This window comes from Schistocerca americana, chromosome 6, assembly GCF_021461395.2.
Source record: "Schistocerca americana isolate TAMUIC-IGC-003095 chromosome 6, iqSchAmer2.1, whole genome shotgun sequence".
In the NCBI taxonomy this organism is placed as follows: domain Eukaryota; kingdom Metazoa; phylum Arthropoda; class Insecta; order Orthoptera; family Acrididae; genus Schistocerca; species Schistocerca americana.
Genome location: NC_060124.1, coordinates 380,543,230 through 380,566,555, shown reverse-complemented (window position 1 = coordinate 380,566,555; position 23,326 = coordinate 380,543,230). Strand labels below are relative to the sequence as shown.

General features: G+C 42.0%; 1 protein-coding gene across 1 annotated transcript in view; it reads right to left on the bottom strand.

The window, feature by feature from the left end:
• Positions 1–23,326, bottom strand: part of LOC124620158 (vesicular glutamate transporter 1) — a 210,413-nt gene that overhangs the window by 50,325 nt on the left and 136,762 nt on the right. Inside the window, exons 7-9 of the mRNA XM_047146828.1 lie at positions 19,654–19,828; positions 10,260–10,549; positions 1,450–1,693 (exon numbers count right to left, since the gene is read on the bottom strand). Of these exons, the coding sequence (XP_047002784.1) occupies positions 1,450–1,693; positions 10,260–10,549; positions 19,654–19,828 (709 nt within the window). The remainder of the gene's footprint in view (positions 1–1,449; positions 1,694–10,259; positions 10,550–19,653; positions 19,829–23,326) is intronic.

Here is a 23,326-nt window from a genome sequence, read left to right as displayed (position 1 = left end):
TGAAGGTACACATGCTACTATCCACCAACATTCAGTCACTTTAACACGTTTGCGGTAGATGCTGCTGTACGCATTGCTGTTTAGGTAATCCAAATAATATATATACTTATATAATACTTATATTACTTATAATACTTATACTTATAATACTTATATACTTATATATAGTTACAAATAGCCTACAATATACATACTTATCCATGAAAGGGGATGAGGTGGTGGTGAATATGAGGTGTAGCCCACGACACTCGAAACCCATACTTTACTCATCCAGTGGAACGAACTTAACACATAATATTAAATACTTATGAAACTTTTTCTCGCTGAGAATCCCCACAAACTGACGAATCGTGACGTTTTTATTTATTACTTCTTTACTACTAACCTTATTCGCAAAACATTTTGTAGCTAGTATTCGCATATAACACTGAATTTATCACTGAAATTATATCTTTGTCCGGAACTTAGTTCAGGAACTACGAAGTTATAAATATCGATATGCTTGTAAATAAAACATCAGAGCGAAATTCGCTAGAGATACGGTGAAATATGCGTATAAACACTCACTTGACAAGTGCGTATGCGGGCTAAGACACGAGTAAAAGGCCCATTCTAAACCCATGAAACGTTTTAAACCAGTTTGTACTTACTGCCTGGAAAAATACTGTGAGGGTAAGAACCACCATCTTCTTGTTGGGGTGGGGGTGATAACGTGGAGAGAAAAGGGGTAGGAGAAGATGGACAGACACGGAGGAGAAGGAAATGGATACAGATAAGGAAGGAGGAGTAAGTGGAAGGAGAGAGGGGGGAGGAAGTGGACAGAGAGAGAGAAAGGAGGAAATGGGCTATGAAAGGGAAGAGAGGAGATGGAGAGGGAAGAGGAGAAGGTGGGCAGAGAAAGAAAAGAGCAGGAGATGGACAGCGATAGGGGGTAGGAGGAGATGGAGCGAGAGGAAGAGGAGGTAGAGAGGGAGAGAGGGGAGGAGCAGATGGACATAGAGTGTGGGAGGAAGAAATCGATAGAGAGTGGGAAAGGAGCAGGTGGACAGAGAGGGAAGTGGTGGAGATGGGGAGTGAGGAGGAAAGGGAGGAGATGGACTGATAGAAGATCGGAATAAACATATACCCAGGCCATTTTTTATAAGTAATTGTTTAACTGCAGATAAGAACCGCATTCCCACTTATCACAGCGAAGTGTCAAGTTGGGGAGTGGGCTGATAGGAAACGTGTTGCGAGACACCAGCAAATAACTTCCATGGAATTAGAGGGAAAACGTAGAGAAGCACAGGGATAGCAATACATCCAACAATCCAGTAAATAATTGAGAACGTAGGCTAAAATTTGAGATGAAAAAAAAAAAAAAATTATTTAGGATTTAGACCCTAAGTTATGTGCTTGAACCGTAAGGTTGTAGCACTGTAAGACTGTAGATTACTGTAGGTGACTCACCGGAGATGGCGAAGCCGCTGAAAGCGACGCCGAGGGTGAGCGCTACCGTGGCGGCCACTTTGGTCTGCGCGTAGGCCACCACCATGAAGAAGCACGCCTCCATGCCGAAGCCGCCGCAGTTGAACACCTTGCGCACATTGGTGGTGGTCAGGTAGCCCTTCTTGCGGACGTGGTCTGCCAACATACCTCCCAGGGGCACGATGATCGTCATCAGCAAGTGGGGCAGCGCGCCGACGAACCCCGTCTGCGCAAGAGCGTAAACGACGACTTATACAACTTGCCCTCCAGTCTTGTAAGATTCCTGTTGGATACATTGTGGTATTGTGCGGAAAGTTACCTCTGTCAGCGAATATTTTTCCTGATAAAATAAGCCACCAGAAGCTCAATGTTTGCTATCACAATACTGGTTCTGTCCGAAAGAACAGACACCATATCCATATAAGTGCATAGTTCTGGCAATATCGGCCGTAACCTTCTTCTTCTGTACCGATGCAAACATATTCCTCGGTCTCTTACGAGGCTTAGTAAGAATGTCTTCCACATATAATGAGTGTGGTTCAAATGGCTCTGAGCACTATGCGACTTAACTTCTGAGGTCATCAGTCGCCTAGAACTTAGAACTAATTAAACCTAACTAACCTAAGGACATCACACACATCCATGCCCGAGGCAGGATTCGAACCTGCGACCGTAGCGATCGCTCGGTTCCAGACTGCAGCGCCTAGAACCGCACGGCCACTCCGGCCGGCAATAATGAGTGTGTTGGGGTGGGACACTAGGAATGTAGTGTGTGGACATGCAAGGTGAGAATGTGGGTCTCGTGAGAGGCGTGCGCGAGATAGTTCCTGTAGTCACACTGTCGTCTGTGCCCTCGGTGGCTCAGATGGATAGAGCGTCTGCCATGCAAGCAGGAGATCCCTGGTTCGGGTCCCGGTCGGGGCACACATTTTCACTTGTCCCCGTTGATATGTAGCAACGCCCGTCAGAAGCTAAAGGTATTAATATAATTCTAATTTCGTTATAGGCGGCTGCAGGTCAACAATGTCCGAAGGAACAGATACCATATCCATATAAATGTCGAAGGAGACTGGAAGAGGTACGCGGTTTCATTTTATTTTACGGCATTACCACCGATCTGAGTTGGGGTAAATCAAGTGTTCTCACAAACACCATAAAATAAGAAATGAATCTCTGCCGAAAGTGTACGAGGTTATTTCTTGGTCGTGAAGACATACAATAAAACACAAACTCTAATTTAATATCGTTGCTTAAGTATAAGGGGCACCTGCAATGGCTTCCCATACTGAGATGAAAATTGGGAATGTTCTGGTACCGCTTGCGACTTTGTATCTTCACTGAAGTATCTGTGAGACCTACCGTTAGTATAACAAATATGTCTAATTTACGAACTTCCAGCTTCATTTTCAATTTACTAGAAATTGTTGCTTTTAACATGATTTCATTAAGTGAACATATTTCAGGATGGCATTCGTGTAGCAGGCCTCAAAAGCCTTCCAACGGTCTAATTCGCGTCCGTCTTCTCTGTATTTGTAAAAAAATTACGTTTTTGTAATTTTTAATCGTCAATATCTTTAATGTTGTGCTCATGTTGAGGACAGACGCAGTGGCAGCATTGTTAAAAATCATGTTCATCTGCCAGACTGGACTTGAACCTCTGATCACTGCTTTACAAACCTGTGACGATAGCCCGAGATTACTTATGTTGGGAGAGTGTTTCGTCTTAAGCTATGATCAACAGGCTTGACATTCTGTGATTTTTCTCTCACGCGTATTTTGTTGTAAAATTGAGACTTATTATGACCAACGTAGCTGAAAATAAAGTTTGTCAGTGTTTTTAAGCACAAACAGAGATACTATATCACAAAAATTCTACAAAGAAATAACTGCCATTTTTACTTGTTAAAAGAGAACAATGAATTACAAATTTCTGTAGTGAAGTTTGGCATTCGCTATCGAACCTTCTGCAGTATGTGTAAATGCGGCTTTGCTTTAATCATTGTGCATTGAAACAAATTATATGTAGGACGATCAAAAATCTGTTTGAGGGTTTCCTGCAGTGTATATGCAACGTAGTGCGACTCCGATGGGAGTGAATAAGCACCGATATGTAGCTAAGGGATTAGCGTATCACTCATCTTTCGTAGTGCGTGGGGTAAATAATGAAACGTGAACTATGGCGACATTATTGCCAAATGCGTCCATACAGGAATAATGTCGTGGTAGTAGTTTTCGTGGCTGCCGAAGGACAAACACCGGTAGACATCCATCGGAGAATAAAGAAGGTGCACGGTGCAGCGTGTCTGTAGAAAACCTCCGTTGTGGAATGGTGCCCCAGGTTCCGTGCTGGTCGCTATTAGACACAAGACGCTGATCGATCCCATGTCCCAAATGTCGTAACGCAGAATTTACACCAACTCTAAGTGGGACACATCCAAGCAACTCGCCTTATAGTCCCTCAAAAAAAGGCCTTAAATGGTCGACGATTCCAGTCGAACGATGATGTCAGCAGGCAGTTAAGGACTACTTCACACAGCAGGACACGATGTTTTACCAGACCGGTCTCTCAACCTAGTGCGTCGATGGGATGGTTGCCTCGATGTTCAGGGCGATTTTGTTTTATTGGGCAGTAGGGCCGCTAACGAAAACTTTTTGGTTCGCCTCTTATAAGCAACAGCCTCTTTCGTGTCCCGCCATGGGGCGGGCCCTCTCTGTCGCACCGACGTAAGGGCAGCCCCCATCAGTTTGGTCTCTCTTGTTTACCACCGAAAGCTGGAGGATGGCCATTCGAGGTCATGTCCTGGCAGTCACATGGAATACGGCCGCGACGACCGATTACTGGAACTGTATATTATTTCAAGTGAATAAGTGACGCTATTCTATGAATATATACGTCCGAGAAGCACATCGATCGTATTTGGTGGATGACGGCCTTGAAATTTAATGTGTTGTTTATGCTCACATAGTACACGGACGAACTGAAAATACAGACTCGAATATTATGAGTTACCTCGAAGATAACCATTTATTGTCAACCAGTCATCATGGATTCAGAAAATATCGTTCTTGTAAAATACAATGGCTGTTTTTCACATGAAGTAATGAGTTCTATTGACAGGGATCTCAAAACTGATTTCACAATTTTAGATTTACAGGATGCTTTTGACACGGTTCCTCACAAGCAACTCTTAATCAAGCTGTGTGCTGACGGAGTTTCGTCTCTTTTGTGATCTCCTGCCAGAAAGGTCACAGTTAGTAGTAATTGATGGAAAGTCATCGAGTAAAACAGAAGTGATATCCGGTGTTCTACAGGGAAGTGCCACAAAAGTTCCCTCTGGTATTTCTGACTTATATAAACGATGTAGGAGACAATCTGAGCAGCCCCGTCAGACATTTTTCGATGATGCTGTCATGTATCGTCTCGTTAGAAGTCATCAGATGACCAAAACCAATTGCAAAGTGATTTATACAAGATATCTGTGTGGTGCAGTTGACTCTACACAATGAAAAGTGCGAAGCTACCCATATGAGTACTAAAACGAATCCGCTAAATTTCGGATACATGATAAATCACTCAAATCTAAATGCCGTGAGTCCCATTAAAACTTAGTCATTACAATTACGAATAACTTAAATTGGATAGTGTTGTGGGGAAGGAAAGCCAAAGACTGCATTTTAGTGGCAAAACAGAATATACAAGGGGTCTATTAAAGAGGCTGCCTACACTTTTCTTGTCCTTCTTCTGGAGTACTGCTGCGCGATGTGCGATCCGCATAAGATAAGACTGGCAGAGGTCATCGAAAAAGTTCAGAGAAGGGACAACTCGTTTTGTATTATCACGAAACAAAAGGGATAGAGTACCACGGATATGATTGAATCGGGGTGGCAATCATTAAAACACAGGCGTTTTTCGTTGCGGCGGGATCTTCTCATGTAACTTCAATCACCAACTTTTTTCGTCCGAATTGGAAAAAATTTTGTTTGTGCCCATTTAAACTCGGAGAAATGATCATTGTAATAAAATAAGAGAGATGAAAGCTCGTATGAAAAGATTTAAGTGTTCGTTTATCCCGTTTACTGCTCGAGAGTGGAACGACAGAGATATACTTTGAAGGTGGTTCGATCAACCTGTTGCCAGGCACTTGATTGTGAACTGCAGTGTAGTCGTATAGATGAAGATGTAGACTGGCAACCGTTGGACTAGTACGGTGAGGAGAAAAGTGTGTAGACTATATATGAACATTCGCGGATATCCGCTGGGCCCTAGGGATCATTACACTTTGTGTTTTGGGCCTGAGTTAGCCCCAGTGTTATTTAAAAGGAGTATGCCGGTCGTGCTAACTTACATTGGTAAATTATTTTTTGTCATTGTTATTTCTCTGTATTGGCTTGGCTTTGAGCCATGTTGATATTTTGTGAATGTTGTAACTTGCTTCTGTAATCTAATGAGTATTCAGCATAAATTCATGTTCACTTTTCCTGTTTAATTGAAGTCATGTTGGCGTTCTCGTTAATTTTATTTCGGCCTTCGTTAATGGAATTAGCCTTAGTAATCTCAGTTTAAAATTAAGCTATATACATTGCTAAAAATCTCTGTCATGCAATGTTACAAATCTTCCTATCTACCGTGTTCGAGTACGGTTTGTGATTTATCAGTATTGTGTGTGCTGACTTTGGTACCTAGGGTAAATTTATCTACTTGTTGCTGAAGTCAGTTGGGCGTGATATTTAAACTTTACTTACACACCTTCCATCGTTACCCATTTTCTTCATTTTTCTAAATAGAGGCCCATTGTCTGTTTCAATCTGATAACCAAATTTCTTTCATGTTCGATTTATGATTATGGTGCACACGTTAACGGAATGTTTTTCTCTCTGTTTTACTTCACATTCTGCTTTTTTTAGTGTATGGTGATACCTAACTACGGGAGTGCAGTGGAAGTCAACAGTTTGTCTGAAGTCGAATGATTCAGTTTTTAATTCTTAAATTGTATTTCTCATTTTGTCACATTCACTTGAATGTCTCAGTCTTTACTCAGCTTTCTGGAATACCTTTCAAAAAATAAAATGCTTCTCTGATTCAAAAGTCATGTTTTTGTGACCTAGCGCCTTACCATTCACATGTCATAACTAATAATAGTAATTCACATATAATTAATTGGTAAATCTACTCAAATGGATTAGTTAAAAGCCCCAAGGTTTAGAACATATCCTTACAATGAGCCCGATTACAATTTTTGTAATTATTCATGTAATCATTTTCTATAGTTTGAAAACTGTGTTCATATTTCGTACATTTGTTGCCCAGAAAGAATTCCACTGCTAAGGACTGATGTTTCATGTGAGACTAGAAGACACTGGTTGTTACAGACTGATGACAGGACTATGAGAGGATATCGGGGTGATGGGAGCTCTGTTTGTATATTTCGCCCCTCCATTCACATAAAAAATTGTGCCAGTGGCCGGTTCACGCGACAAAGTAAGGCAGAATATTGGGAATCAGAAGCTATAGAAAGCCAAGTAATCTCTCAGCACAGCTCAGCATTTCCGACTGGCTTCTCTGTACTTTGGTCTTTTGCGGTGACGTTCTCCAGTGTATCAATCAAAGATAAAAAGTCGATGCTGAGTCTTTATTGTTGATCCTGATTTTTCTCTTATTTACTCTCAAGAACGCTCTGTCATTAATATTAGCGGAATGCTATTTTCTCCGTCCATAATTCCTTGCTGAGAAAATGAAGAGATATTATAATGAGAGTACGAAGTTCACACTTTTGTATGACGTCATCTAGTATGCCCTCTCGTACTGTCATTTAACATGTGGTACTTCTTCTACGAATGGCAATCTTTTAAAAACAAACTGTCGACTGTCTGCATGCTCCCAGTTGATTGAGTGTAGACATAACAGATCGGAAACTGAGACATTAGATTGCGAAACCATGGAACTTCATTTTGAGAATCAATATTGATTACTAGATACTTTGAGTTTGTTACACAGTCTGCGTTTAACAGTGTCATTTTCTCCTCTTCAAAATGACATTTATAGCATGTGATGTATTTATCTTCAATGCAACTTTATTGCATGTTTTCCAGTTGTTTTTTCCATGACGGTATCATTCGCCTTTTGTAGGGAGAGAGTTTTCTTATTTCTTTCTCAAGTAATACTGTTTGGAAAATCTCTGATGTGTGTTAGAAACAGTATTAGTCCTAATTTACTGCCCTGAAGAACACTCATATTAATACACTGATGTTAATATATTTTGTTTCTGATGTTTTGTTGTATTTGACGTTGTCTCTTCTCTTTTGAGCTTATCTTCTAGGTATGACAGGAACTAATCATAAGGTACACACACCTCTTGTTCTTTATAATCATAGCTTACATAGTGGCATCTTATGGCAAGCCATATCAAAAGCCTTTGTCAGACCTAAGTAAATTTCTGTGATACATTTTTGTGAACAGCATCAAGTTTCATTTTTGTAAATTGTACTATAATTAATTCTATACTTTTACCCATTCTGAACCCAAATTTTGATTCACTTGAGAGTGATAATTTTACTTTATTTTACTTCCTGTTCCAGGACTAGGCTGTTAGCTTGTTTTGGCCCCTGTTTTGCTGCCATCTGTACATGAGATGAGGAACGTATCTTCTTCCAGGAGGACGCCATCTAAAGGAAGGCTTCAGAAATTCTATTGTCCTACCTTCTAAAACTACAGTTTTTCCTCTTTTCTCATGGTTTAGAAAATTATGTCATTCAGCGAGAATGTATTATTTTAATTACTACCTTATCTCTTCATTGATTCCTTTTATTTAAGTAGTAATCTTTCTCTGATTTGAGGAACCGCATTTTTCACGATGAAACTCTGTTTCGATACTTTGTTCCATTCACCCCGTTCTCGCTTCCATTCATAATGAGGTTTGTCACAGGCGTAGTCTTAAACAGTTTAAGTTTGTCTGTTCTCTCTCCTTACCATTCAATGTTCACCGAAGTTTTCTTCACATATCCTGAAATCGATGGAACTTTTTCTTCAGTTCGTCATCATCTTTAAAAGATAAATTACAACCAAGGTAAATAAAGCTTGAAACTTCTTCTAGTTTCATCGTCAATTATTATCTCGGCTGTGACTGGGAGCTTTCTTTGCTATACCATAACTTCTGTGGTCCCAGATATCTGAAAATTGTAGCTCTTACAAATGATATTTAGTATGAATTAATCATCTGCAGAAAGCATGGGGTTTATGTACATATTGTTATTCAGTTTTATTCCAGGATGGACATGTTGTTTACAGGTCCAATAATTTCGATATATAATGAAGTGAGTTGAGGACGGGCTGCAACCTTAGCGTACTCCTTGATTAATCATAATTTCTTCTGGTAACTACTGCTCCAGATCTAAAACAATTTTTGTCTTTGCGCACGTATCTCGAATAGCTTGAATCAAGTGTTTGGGCTAGGAATTTTTTTTCATTATGCTCTAAAACTACTCCCTGTCTACCGTATCAAAAGATATTATGTAATCAACAATCCGTCACAGTTGCAGGACATATCTTTGGCGACTAGTTTCGAACCCACTGATTCATTCTCAAGCTTGGCCTACTGTGACTGCACTGAAAGTGCCCGATCTTAATAACACACATCAAAACTGCAATACACGCTTTATAAAATGTTCGTAAATGACTGTCACAATCAAGATGTGCTGACTTAGCAAGTCAGTTTGATTCTGAGTAGCTAAGCAGGGATACGTTGATTCTATCTATTGCCATTTGATGGTTGTTATTAAGATCAGGTGTTTTCAGTGCAGCCTCGACAGGTAGGACGTGAGACTGAAGCGGCTGGTTCGACACTAGTACCCAAACATATGTACTGGAAATGTGACAGATGGTTAACGAATGCTTCATGAAGTTTTGAAAAGGGTGCTCCTCCCATGTCAAAAAATGACGGAACTGCAAATAGTATTACGTAATTAACGAACGTGAGCCAGGTTTTTAACTTAAATTGTCTTCTCCAGTATTTGTTTTAAGCTAAATATATTATCTGTGCAAGATCTCACTTTTCTGAATCCACTTTTTTCTTCCAGTAACACAGAGTGTGTTATATCTTCAGCATATTGCTTATTATTTTAGCTTATATTATATACGCAGCATTTCGCAAACTTATTAAACGATAGTTATTACAAGAACTTCATTCAACTTGCTTTAAAATTAAGATTACTTTAGATTTTCTTCATACATTTGGTATGGTTTTCCTTTCTCAGTGTTGATTACTTATATTAAGTACTTTACTTTAAGAATCATCCTGCCAAATTCATTTTATCTAACCTTTAAGCTTGCCTCTCTTTAAAGGTCTGATGGAATTACATTTCCCTGAAACACACTGAGTCTCAATTTTATCTTCGACGGAAACCGAAGTAATGAATTAAAATTGTGCCAAGGCCGTACTTGAACGTGGTCCCTCCCTTACTAGGCAGATGTGCTATCCACTGCCCCAGCCTAGTTTTCTGGCAGACACAGCTGCGCGGACTGTCTTAGTCCGATGGCCTCACTAACACAAACAATTCACTTCTCATCAGCAGGAGAACTGGTTTCAAGCCCCGACCTTGGCACTTAATTACTTCAGCTTCTGTCCTCATTTTTAAGGGTTTCAGTACTGTACTAAGTTCCTTTATATACACTGGGTCATTTCCTGCACTACCGTTACGTATGCTTTGGTCTTCTTGTGGTTGTAATTCATTAATCTGTATTTCATAACTGATTCTAACTTGAATTAGAAGAGTTAATACAGAAAAGGGAGATTTACCTCCTCTATGGTCATGTTGAAAGAGCTCTGGAGATAGGGCGCCTGGAAGAGGACGAGCAGGTAGAAGTTCCAGGAGCGGCAGAAGTTGGCCACGACGATGGCGTAGACGGGAAGCGACGTGAGGAAGGCGCCCCAAGGGGTCGTCGACATTGTCGGCATGGCCTGGTTCACCGACTGCCCCAGCGACTGTTCGATGTATTGCAGCTCGCGCGCCGATATGCTCGGGTGCTTCGACGGCTTCTCGAAGCTCAGCCACAGCCAGAACAAGTACCACAGCAGGCCCACCACGCCTGTGGGCACACGTAAATGTTCAAATGTGTGTGAAATCTTATGAGACTTAACAGCTAAAGTCATCAGTCCCTAAGCTTACACACTACTTAACCTAAATTATCCTAAGGACGAACACACACAGCCATGCCCGAGGGAGGATTCGAACCTCCGCCGGGACCAGCAGCACAGTCTGTGACTGCAGCGCCCTAGGGTGCTCGGCAAATCCCACGCGGCCTGTGGGCACACGCCACTGTAAGGCGACGCTTAACGTCTCCTGGTAACAACTTCGTAAATGCCTCGATAAACTTTATAGGAGTGTGAGACATAATTGCCACCTAAGACAAAATGGAAATGATCGTATGGCATCATTGGCCGGGAGGCCCCTATTCGGGGAAGTACGGCCGCCAAGTGCAAGTCTTCTTTCACTCGACTCCACATTGGCTAACTCGCGCGCAGGGACGGGGATGAAATGATAATGAGGACAACACAACACCCAGTCCCCGAGCGGAGAGTGTTTGGGAACATGAAGTTCATGAATGGCTGAAATTGGTCTGCAGGTAGATGAACATAACCATTTACAGTCAATGATCGCTTCAGCTGGACTAGAGCCACCACCAGCTTCCACAGTACTTTGTTGACAACTTGGGTTCAAGACATCGTGGGGTCTGTGCCACACTCGAATCCCACCATCAACTGCTACCAACTGAAATTGTGACTCATCTGGCCAGGCCACGGTGTTTCAGTCGTCTAAGGTCCAACCGATACGGTCACGATCCCAGGAAAGGCGCTGTAGGTGATGTGCTGTTAGCAAAGGCACCCGCGTCGGTCGTCTGCTGCCGTAGCCCGTTAATGCCAAATTGAACTGCATTGTCCTAACTGATACTTCCGTTGTACGTCTCACATTAATTTCAGCAGTAATTTCACACAGTATTGCTTGCCTGTTTGCACTGACTACTTTATGCAATCGCCTCTGCTCTCGGTCATTAAGTGATTGGTGTCGGCCACTGCATTTCTCGTGGTGAGAGGTAACGCCTGAAATTTCGAGATCAGGGCGCATTATTGACACATATCCGAAATCGATTGTCTTATGCGTCCAGCTTCAATTACCAGTGCCGGCCGGAGTGGCCGTGCGGTTCTAGGCGGTACAGTCTGGAGCTGAGCGACCGCTACGGTCGCAGGTTCGAATCCTGCCTCGGGCATGGATGTGTGTGATATTCTTAGGTTAGTTAGATTTAATTAGTTCGAAGTTCTAGGCGACTGATGACCTCAGAAGTTAAGTCGGATAGCGCTCAGAGCCATTTGAAGCATTTTTTTTTTTTCAATTACCAGTCCACGTTCAAAGTCTGTTAATTCACTCCGTGCGGCCGTTATCACGCCGGAAACCTTTTCACATGAATCACCTGACTACAAATGACAGCTCCGGCAATGGGCAGCAGTTTTATAACTTGTGTACTCGACACTATAGCCACCTGAATGTGTGCATACAGCTATCCCATGACTTTTGTCACCTCAGTGTATCTCAGGTTTCACAATCTCACTAATTGCAACTTTGTCAGAATGTGTGCATATGAAAACGGTGGTAAGTGCCAAAAACAAGGATTTCGATAGTAGTAACCTTGCACCGCTGATTAATTGGTTGCATCACTGAGCAGGATACTAAATACATTCCAAAGAAACTTTGACGCCACGAAGAGATATACTACCTCAGTCACAAATTAATACTCAAACTGACAGGTATTTCATTGGTCCCTGGAGCTTAGTAGAAAGTTCTTGTTACTAAATGTGAAGAATTTGAAAACTGGTAGTTGAGACCAATGAATTACGTTAAGCAGTTTCATAATTGTGGGGAGTTAATTTTTATTCCTGGAGTAATAACAAATTTAACGCTGTCTCACAGGACAAAGAAAGGATGAAGCGTTTGTCTTTAGGGTTCTGTATCTCATTCGGACGGTGCATGGTAGCCGCGTGGTCCCGGGCGCGTTGACACGGTTCGATCGGCTCTCCCCGTTGGAGGTTTGAGTCCTCCCCCGGGCGTGGGTGTGTGTGTTATCCTAACCGTAAGTTACTTTAAGTTAGATTAAGTAATGTGTACGCCTAGGGAGCGATGACCTCAGCAATTTGGTCCCGAAGGAACTTACTACCACACAACATCTCAGTCTGTAAAAACGGAAAACTTATGACGTAGCTTCGTTGTTCTTCTGTCTGTCCGTCTGTTAAGGTCACTTTTTCTGAGAAACAGATAGAGTATCGAGTTGAAATTTCTTTCAAATACGTCTATGGTCTTGACGGTGTAAAACGTTTAAACTTCTAAGCCAATGCAGTCAACAGATACGGCCATGTATCTCAGAAAGTTTGTTACAAACTATTCACCGCGAGTCCTACTAGCACTTGTCCAGATTTTTTTTTTTTTTTTTTTTTTCGAAAATGAAGCATTGAAAATTAATCAGTGTCCACCAATGAACGTTTCGAGGTTACACGTCAGAGCAATGCGCCACGTAATTTCTCTCGCGTAGCACGTCGCAAGAGTGAATAGAACACACCACATTATTTTTGATGGGGAGACACCTTCAGAATTTAAAGTTTGTGTGTGACGTAGAGCGTAATGTAGGATGCTCCATGGGGCTGTTCCCAGATGATGCTGTTGCAGAGAAGTCGCAATGGTAGAATATTAAAGTGAAATGCATGAAAGGATCGACACTTGACCCTCACCATAACGAAATGAAACATATCGCGCATTAACAGGCGGAAAACTCGTTCTTGGATGATTATGCTATTAACGAACAAACACTGGAACGTGTTACATCATCTTTTAAATGTTGATAAAGAGACATAAGATGCGTTTCGAAATGAATCGACCACACAAACTAATAGCAAAAGAGGCAAATGGCTGGCTTTCATTGGAAAACACCTCAGAAAGGGCAGTCTGTGGCTAGCGATATTTAAATATTTCTCTTCAGTGTAGAACCCGTACCAGGTAGGATACATAGAGGAAATCGAGAACATCCACACAAGAGCAGCGCGTTTCGTCAAAGGTTCTTTTAGGAAGAGCGAAAGCTCACCGAGTTGCTCATCTAACCAGAGTGGCAGAAGTTTGGAGTTGTGCATCATAAGGATCATCGTGCGGTTTCCCGAGAGCGTCCTTTCCTAAAGAGAGTGAACCGATACTCTACGAGGGGTGTTTGAAAAGTCCATGCAAAGTCCCAGAGTTGTGACCACCGGCGCGTATCGAGGTCATTTTTAGTTAGTAGCATCTTTGGAAAGAGCACACACCAAGTTTCAGCCATATTGGTCTATTTCTTTGTGTTTGGCATTCGTGCGAATCAAAGAAGTCGAGTGATTGTCAAAAAATGGACGAAGAAGTATTTCGTGTGGTGATTAAACATTACTTTATGAAAGGCAAAACGCCTCAGGAGACTAAAGAGAAGCTTGATAAACATTACGGTGACTCCGCACCTTCGATTAGAACAGTTTATAAGTGGTTTCAAAATTTTTGGAGTGGCCATATGGGCACAAGTGATGCTCAACTTTCTGGACGCCCTGTGGAGGTTACGACTCCAGAAATCATTGATAAAATCCATGATATGGTAATGGATGACAGAAAAGTTAAGGTGCGTGAGATTACTAGTGCTGTGGGCATCTAGAATCAACGGGTACATAATATTTTGCATAAACATTTGGATATGTGAAAGCTATCCGCAAGATGGGTTCCGCGATTGCTCACTGTTGACCAAAAACGGAATCGTGTGAAGTGTTGCAAGGATGGTTTGCAACTGTTCAGGAAGAATCCACAGGACTTTAAGCGCTGTTTCGTCACTGTGGATGAAACATGGATACACTACTATACTCCTGACACCGAAGAACAATCTAAACAATGGGTTATCAAGGGAGAATCTGCACCAAAAAAGGCGAAGACCATTCCTTTGGCCGGAAAGGTTATGGCGACTGTCTTTTCGGATTCGCAAGGGATAATCCTCCTCGACTATCTGGAAAAGGATAAAACTATTACAAATGCATATTATTCATCTTTATTGGCCCGTTTCAAAACCGAAGATATCATTCTCTTATTGCGCTTAAGAAAACGCGAAATGCAGAAGGATCTGAACACAATTTTTAGTGTTGTGTACTGCGTACAACAGAGCCTCTCAGACACTCTGGCAACAACTGCGTACCTTAATTTTTATTGTACCTTAGCTACAAAAGAAGAATTTTTTCCCAGTGGAAACCTGTGGTATACACTTGTGAACGTTCGGCCTCTTCATCATGCACAAGTGTTGCCAACTCTTGTGCATCACTATGAAAATAACACCAACTCAATGTAGCAGTGTGCAAGATGGAAAACCAGTCCTAAACGAAAGAGGGACAGCTGAAAGGTGAAAGGAGTAAACAGAGGGTCTATACAAGGGCGATGGAAGAGGACGTAGATGGAAATCAGATGGGAGATATGACAATGGGTGAAGAATGGTGCAGACCACTAAAATTCCAAAGTCGAAAAAGGCCCTGGGAGTAGAGAACATTCCGTTAGAACTACTTATAGACTTGGGAGAGCCAGCCATGACAAAGCTCTTCCACCTAGTGAGACAGGTGAAACACCCTCAGACTTCAAGAATAATGTAATAATTACAGTACCAAAGAAAGCAGATACTGACATGGCTGAAAATTACCGAACTATCAGTTTAATAAGTCACGGTTGCAAAATAATAACACTAATTCTCTACAGACGAATGGAAAAACTGGTACAAGCCGATCAGTTTGGATTCCGTAGAAATGTAGGAACACGTGAGGCAATACTGACCCTACGACTTATCTTAAAAGGTACGTTTCTAGCATTGTAGACTTAGAGAAAGCGTTTGACAGTATTAACTGGAATACTCTCTTTCAAACTGTGAAGGTGACAGGGATAAAATACAGGAAGCGAAAAGCTATTTACAGTTTGTACGGAAACCAAATGACATTTACAAGAGTCGAGGGGCACGAAAAGGAAGCAGAGGATGAGAGGGAGTGAGACAGGGTTGTAGCCTAACCCCGACGTTATTCGATCTATATTTTGAGTGAGCAGAATGGAAGCGAAAAAAAGGAGTGGTAATTAAGATCCAAGGAGAAGAAATAGTAATCTTAAGGTTTGCCAATGACTTTGTAATTCTGTCGGAGAAAGGACTTGGAAGAGCAGTTGAACGGAATGGACAGTGCCTTGAAAGGAGGATATGAGATGAATATCAACAAAAGCAAAACGAGGATAATGCAATGTAGTCTATTTAAATTAATTGGGGAATTAGATTAGGAAATGAGATACTTAATGTAAAAGATGAGTTTTCCTGTTTGGGAAGAAAAATACACCGATGATGGTCGAAGGCGAGAGGATATAAAATGTAGTCTAGCGATGGCAAGGAAAGCGTTTCTGAAGAAGAGAAATTTATTAACGTCGAGTACAGATTTAAGTGTCAGGAGGTATTTTCTGAAAATATTTGTATGGAGTATAGCCATGCATGGAAATAAACATGGACGATAAACACTTTAGACAAAAAGAGAATAAAAGCTTTTGAAATGTGGTGCTACAAAAGAATGCTGCAGATTATATGGGCAGATCAAGTAACTAACGAGTAGGTACTGAATGTAATTGGGCAGAAGATGTATTTGTGGCATAACTAGAGTAGAAGAAGAGACCGTCTGGTAGGACACGTTCCGACGCATCAAGGGATCACCAATTTAGCATTGGAGGGAAGCATGGAGGGTAAGAATCGTAGAGGGAGGCTAAGAGATGAATACAGCAAGCAGATTCAGAAGGATGTAGGTTGCAGTAGGTACTTGGAGATGAAGAGGCTTGCACAGGATAGAGTAGCATGGAGAGCTGCATCAAACCAGTCTCAGAACTGAAGACCACAACAACAACAACAACAACAACAATGTAGCTTGTGTACTCGGCACTCCCAACATACAAATTTTTGTGTGTTACATATCTATATAAATAAAAACGTAGATTAAATATCGTTAATCTCCGGAACTTCTAGATTGGTTGCTTTAAAATTTCAAACAACGGTGGATTCTAATACAGGAATGTTTCTAGGTACATATTTCTTTACATATGTAACTTCTTGAGATTTTCCTTATAATTAGATTTACAAAAAATTATACATTACATATATTAAAAATATACATAGAAAAACACACGCGTGTTCTAATGCAACGTTACGTCAAGATTTCTAAGCATTCGGTCAAAAACTTTCGGAGATTTACGATTAGGAGCATTTACAATTTCTACGTAAGTACAGATGTAGTTTTTTGTTTGTTAAAAAACTCGGATATCCGACAGTTCTTCACGGATTGCTTCGAAATTTTGATGCAACATTGTATTCGAATATCGAAGTACTTTTATAGTCCTACTAGAACGAAATCTGGTATATGTGTAATATACATGCAATAAAAGGGGAAAATTGTAAAAGGGCAAATATTGATTTGATCAAAATGGTTAATCTCCGAAAGTTCTTGATCGATTGCTTTGAAATTTTGACGCAACGTTGATTTGTAATATGGGCGTGTTTCTAGGTACCAACTTTGTTAATATATTGGTATTTTAATACGTATAATGTATAAGTATATATATGTATCATGTTGTTGTTGTTATGGTCTTCAGTTCTGAGACTGGTTTGATGCAGCTCTCCATGCTAATCTATCCTGTGCAAGCTCCTTCACCTCCCAGTACCTACTGCAACCTACATCCTTCTGAATCTGCTTAGTGTATTCATCTCTTGGTCTCCCTCTACGATTTTTACCCTCCACGCTGCCCTCCAATGCTAAGTTTGTGACCCCTTGATGCCTCAGGACATGTCCTACCAACCGATCCCTTTTTCTAGTCAAGTTGTGCCACAAACTTCTCTTCTTCCCAATCCTATTCAATACCTCCTCATTAGTTACGTGATCTACCCACCTAATCTTCAACATTCTTCTGCAGCACCACATTTGGAAAGCTTCTGTTCTCTTCCTGTCCAAACTATTTATTGTCCATGTTTCACTTCCATACATAGCTACACTCCATAGAAATACTTTCAGAAACGACTTCCTGACACTTAAATCTATACTCGATGTTAACAAATCTCTTTTCTTCAGAAACGCTTTCCTTGTCATTGCCAGTCTACATTTTATATCCTCTCTACTTCGATCATCATCAGTTACTTTGCTCCCGAAATAGCAAAACTCCTTTACTACTTTATGTGTCTCATTTCCTAATCTAATTCCCTCAGCATCACCCGACTTAATTCGACTGCATTCAATTATCCTCGTTTTGCTTTTGTTGATGTTCATCTTATACCCTCCTTTCAAGACGCTGTCCATTCCGTTCAACTGCTCTTCCAAGTCCTTTGCTGTCTCTGACAGAATTACAATGTCATCGGCGAACCTCAAAGTTTTTATTTCTTCTCCGTGGATTTTAATACCTACTCCAAATTTTTCTTTTGTTTCCTTTACTGCTTGCTCAATATACAGATTGAATAACATCGGTGAGAGGCTACAACCCTGTCTCACTCCCTTCCCAACCACTGCTTCCCTTTCATGCCCCTCGACTCTTATAACTGCTATCAGGTTCCTGTACAAATTGTAAATAGCCTTTCGCTCCCTGTATTTTAGCCCTGCCACCTTTAGAATTTGAAAGAGAGTATTCCAGTCAACATTGTCAAAAGCTTTCTCTAAGTCTACAAATGCTAGAAACGTAGGTTTGCCTTTCCTTAATCTTCCTTCTAAGATAAGTCGTAAGGTCAGTATTGCCTCACGTGTTCCGACATTTCTACGGAATCCAAACTGATCCTCCCCGAGGTCGGCTTCCACCAGTTTTTCCTTTCGTCTGTAAATAATTCGCGTTAGTATTTTGCAGCTGTGACTTTTTAATCTGATAGTTCGGTAATTTTCACATATTTCAACACCTACTTTCTTGGGGATTGGAATTATTATATTCTTCTTGAAGTTTGAGGGTGTTTCGTCTGTCTCGTACATCTTGCTCACCAGATGTTAGAGTTTTGTCAGGAATGGCTCTCCCAAGGGCGTCAGTAGTTCTAATGGAATGTTGTCTACTCCCAGGGCCTTGTTTCGACTCAGGTCTTTCAGTGTTCTGTCAAACTCCTCACGCAGTATCGTATCTCCCATTTCATCTTCATCTACATCCTCTTCCATTTCCATAATATTGTCCCTAAGTACATCGCCCTTGTATAGACCGTCTATATACTCCGTCCACCTTTCTGCTATCCTTTCTTTGCTTAGAACTGGGTTTCCATCTGAGCTCTTTTCTCCAAAGGTCTCTTTAATTTTCCTGTAGGCAGTATCTATCTTACCCCTAGTGAGATAAGCCTCTACATCCTTACATTTGTCCACTAGGCATGCCTGCTTAGCAATTTTGCACTTCCTGTCGATCTTATTTTTGAGACGTTTGTATTCCTTTTTGCCTCTTTCATTTACTGCATTTTTATATTTTCTCCTTTCATCAATTAAATTCAATATTTCTTCTGTTACCCAAGGATTTCTACTAGCCCTCGTCTTTTTACCTACTTGATCCTCTGCTGCCTTCACTACTTCATCCCTCAGTGCTACCCATTCATCTTCTACTGTATTTCTTTCCCCCATTCCTGTCAATTGTTCCCTTATGCTCTCCCTGAAACTCTGTACAACCTCTGGTTTAGTCAGTTTATCCATGTCCCATCTCCTTAAATTGCTACCTTTTTGCAATTTATTCAGTTTTAATCTAATGTAATCTAATCTAATTACATGTGCTATATAAAGTGAAAAATTGGTACCAAAATATCTCAAAATGTTCGTTTTCGATTTACTTGAATGTTTTACATGCAACTGTAATAAATGTTTAGACACTTATAGACTCTATACTATTAATGTAACAATATGTATATAGAATATAACTTTGCAACCGCTGGTGGAATAAGTTAAGAAGATTACTAGCAACTGAAGCGGATTATCATTCTATTAATATGTTCCTCAGTTCCAGGTGTTCAACTGATCAAATATTTTATACTTTTGACGAGCTAGTGTATTAGTCATCTGGCTAGTTTTTCCTAAGGATGCTTCTGGCGCCTGCAGGAGCCGTTGACCGAGGTGCAGCGGAAGCGACGGCAGCGCCGCAAGCACTCACCGTAGAAGTAGAAGGGCGCCTGCCAGCTGATGCCCCCCGCCAGCATGCCGGAGAGCGGCATGCCCAGCACGACGCCGGCGTACGACCCGCAGAAGGCCAGCGTCGCGAGCCGAGAGCGCTCCAGCGGCGGCGCCCAGAAGCGCCAGATGCCGTGGCACGCCGGGTAAGTCACGCCCTGCAGCACGACCACACGTACAAGTCACGAACTCTGCTTCTAAAACAAACTGGTACAGCCCTTCACCTCATCACTTTCAGTCAGTTGGTGAAGCAGTCGCTCCTGAATTTTGTGAAAATTTACCTCTTCAGTTAAATCTATGTTTCTTTTCACTTTTTTCGTAACTAAAACGAAATGATATGCGAACTTCTTCCACACGGTCCGGTCATATTTATGTGACCACAAGTGAAAAACCTGAATAACCACTTTTTGCAGTGCGATCGCCCAAGAAGGGGGTCAGTGAAGGTTTGGAAGGTACCGACAGGGATGTGGATCCATACCGACTCCATTTCTGTGGTCAACTGCCTGGATTTCTCGGTTGAGCATCCACGCCGGAAAGAGCCCGATCAAGGTGGTCCCACAGATACAGATTGTCGATTGAATTTGGCTTGTGCAGAGAACTCTGCTCTTTTGATGTGCTTGGAATCACTAGGAATTTTGGTGAGCTTTTAAATGGTTGGTTGGCCTGTTTGTGACATTCTGCTCTTCCATTTGCTGGAAAAGACACATGTTCCGACAAATAAGCAGAGTCGGGGACTGCTGCCATCTTCAGTATGATTATTCCACATGCCTTGAACATAAATTTAATTGTGCTCCCCCTCTCACACATTAAAACAAGTGGTCCATCTCTCCTAAATAACACTGGTTCAAATCTCCAGATTATCTGGGAGAGATCGAGCTAGCTACCTGGAGGTAACGAAATCGATGGCCGTTTTAGGATATTTTCATGCCTATCTATAGATTTATCAAGAGCTCGCAGTGAAAAAAACTGCAATAATATTGTGCAAACTAAGACTTAATAGTAATATTATGTAAAAATTTTCGGATCACAAGAACAGAGAATGTGATTTTTCTCCAGAACCAAAATGAAAATAACAAAATACTTTTGCAGTGTATTTGTTCAAAAATAGTGGGAGCAGCTCTCTAGCGGCGCAATTGCGAAATATCCCTTTAGTCTGTACCACACAGTGGTCCAACTCTCCCAGACTTACCCTAAGATAAAATTCGGCACCGATGCCGAACTACCTACGCCACTACCCATGTGGTAGGGTAATAGATAGCCCGAGAATTTAAATACGAATCATTGGATGAATAATAACATAACTCTGGTTACAAAAAAAAGACAAAAAGTCAGAATTGTAAAAAAAATGAAACACCTACAGTCGTCCTTATGATGTCATTTATTGTATAGCTATCAGTTTCGGCGTTTCATTGCACCATCTTCAAGGCCTTCGTTGATGCTGAAGGGGCTATCACGATTCATATATACAATGGATCGGTGGCCAACATAACTGGTTTACGCAGACTATCTGTAACAGTGGTGTCATCTCTCTAACCATCAACTGTTGACAAGGATGGACATGGAAAAACGTCAGAGTGTCACCGTCGAATATGAAAATGTTGGGATCGCTATCTCGCACTTTTTGTCGCGGACGGCTCTGTCTTGTACCAAAGAGGAAATGACGGAAAAAAGAGAAAAAAGTTACTGAACTGAGGCATGGGCGTACGGGCGCTACAATGCATACACAACGAGGTAAAACTGCGTAAGTTGCGCCGTTGGAAATTTTAAGAGAGCAGCCAGCGTGGCGTGTGCTAACGACGCCGGCAGCGGGAGCCGGCGGTGCGGCCTGAGGGGTCCTGGCGGCTGTTGCCCCCGCCTCGCACCGCATCGCATCGCATCGCTCCGCTCCAGCATTCTTGCCACCCCATCAGCGCCCCACGACCGCAGCGCTGGTGGGGTGCTAACGAGCAGACGAGGAACCGCTCCCTGGAGCCGGGGGGAACGCTGACCTACATGCGTGCTCGGCGCTCCAGCGCACGGGGGACGCGGACCAGTCATGGAGTCAAAGAGGCCTTGGATATGTCCTTGGAAATTTAAAGGACTATTCCATTCTCCACCTTGTCGATATTATGATCAAATTTATTTCTACTTGCACCATCAGCTAATTTCGAAGATGCGCCAGTTTCAAGTGCTTACGCATCATAATTTTAAACAGTCGCACTCTGTAGGTATACACAATACGCGTCGAACGTAAACACCACTGACAGATTAGGCTTTAAACGTGTTCCGAGAAGGTGGTACGAATAGAGTTCAGAAAAAAAGACAGAAATAAAAAGAAGTATTCAGTCGAAATATGAAGTATCCCTCAGGAGGGTCATCAATATAAGACTGAAGGCAGGATCGTTGTTAGATAAAGGTATAGTTTGGTCCTCACGTTCAGATGCTGACTCTCAGATTCTGACTTGACAGCAATGGGTATAACTGGTGAAGCAGGAAAATGATGCTGTTGTGACTTCCCTGAAAGTGATATTTCAGGAAGAGTTTCCCATCCAGTATTCCTTACGGGTATTTCAACTGATTTATCAAATGGAGTGCAGTGTTGTTTAAGGATCGCTGCATCGTCAGCGTACCACGCAAGCACGACATGTGGAAGTAACGCAAGTCATTCACGAATGGTTCAAATGCAAAAAATGGTTCAAATGGCTCTGAGCACTATGAGACTCAACGTCTGAGGTCATTAGTACCCTAGAACTTAGAACTAGTTAAACCTAACTAACCTAAGGACATCACACACATCCATGTCCGAGGCAGGATTCGAACCTGCGACCGTAACGGTCTCACGGTTCCAGACTGCAGCGCCTAGAACCGCACGGCCACTTTGGCTGGCTGGTTCAAATACACTACGGGACTTAAATTCTGAGGTCATCAGTCCCCTAGAACTTAGAACTACCTAAACCTAACTAACCTAAGGACATCACACACATCCATGCCTGAGGCAGGATTCGAACCTGCGACCGTAGCGGTCGCGTGGTTTCAGACTGTAGCGCATAGAACCGCTCAGCCACCTCGGCCGGCCAAGTCATTCACTTCTAAGACGCACAAACTTGGGACAAACATAGCCTTGAGAGAAGCCATCTGCCAATTGTTGAAGGCTGGACCGCTAACCCTGTATTCGGACAAAGCTGTGCTGTCAATAATCCTTGTCCAGTACTCCTGGACAGTGGCGAACGACTGTCTTCCGCCAAGTATGGCTGCCAGCTGTGAGGATTTGCCTGTGTTGAGTGGTATTTAAGTAAATAAATTAGTGAAATCAAAGTGAACTTGAAATTAGAATATAAATGAAAAACTTGGTTTAGTTTAGAGAGTTCCATACTCGCAAACAGCGGGCAGAACAGCAGAACAGAAGAGACAATGACCGTGAAGTCAGCCAGTTCCACATAAGTGGGCGCTGTTGATTCAGCCGTCACGGCATCGCCCGACTGGCTCACGTGTTTCTCAGTTGTCGCATGTGAGCAAAGGCCCTCGCCTACATCCCAAGAGCCAATGACCGATGTTAAGAAGACTCTTCGAGAAGCTTTTCAACGTGACAGAAGCGGCAATGACCGGCTCACGTGTTTCTCTGTCGTCACATGGGATCAAAGGCCCTCGCCTACATTCCAAGAGCCAATGACCGACGT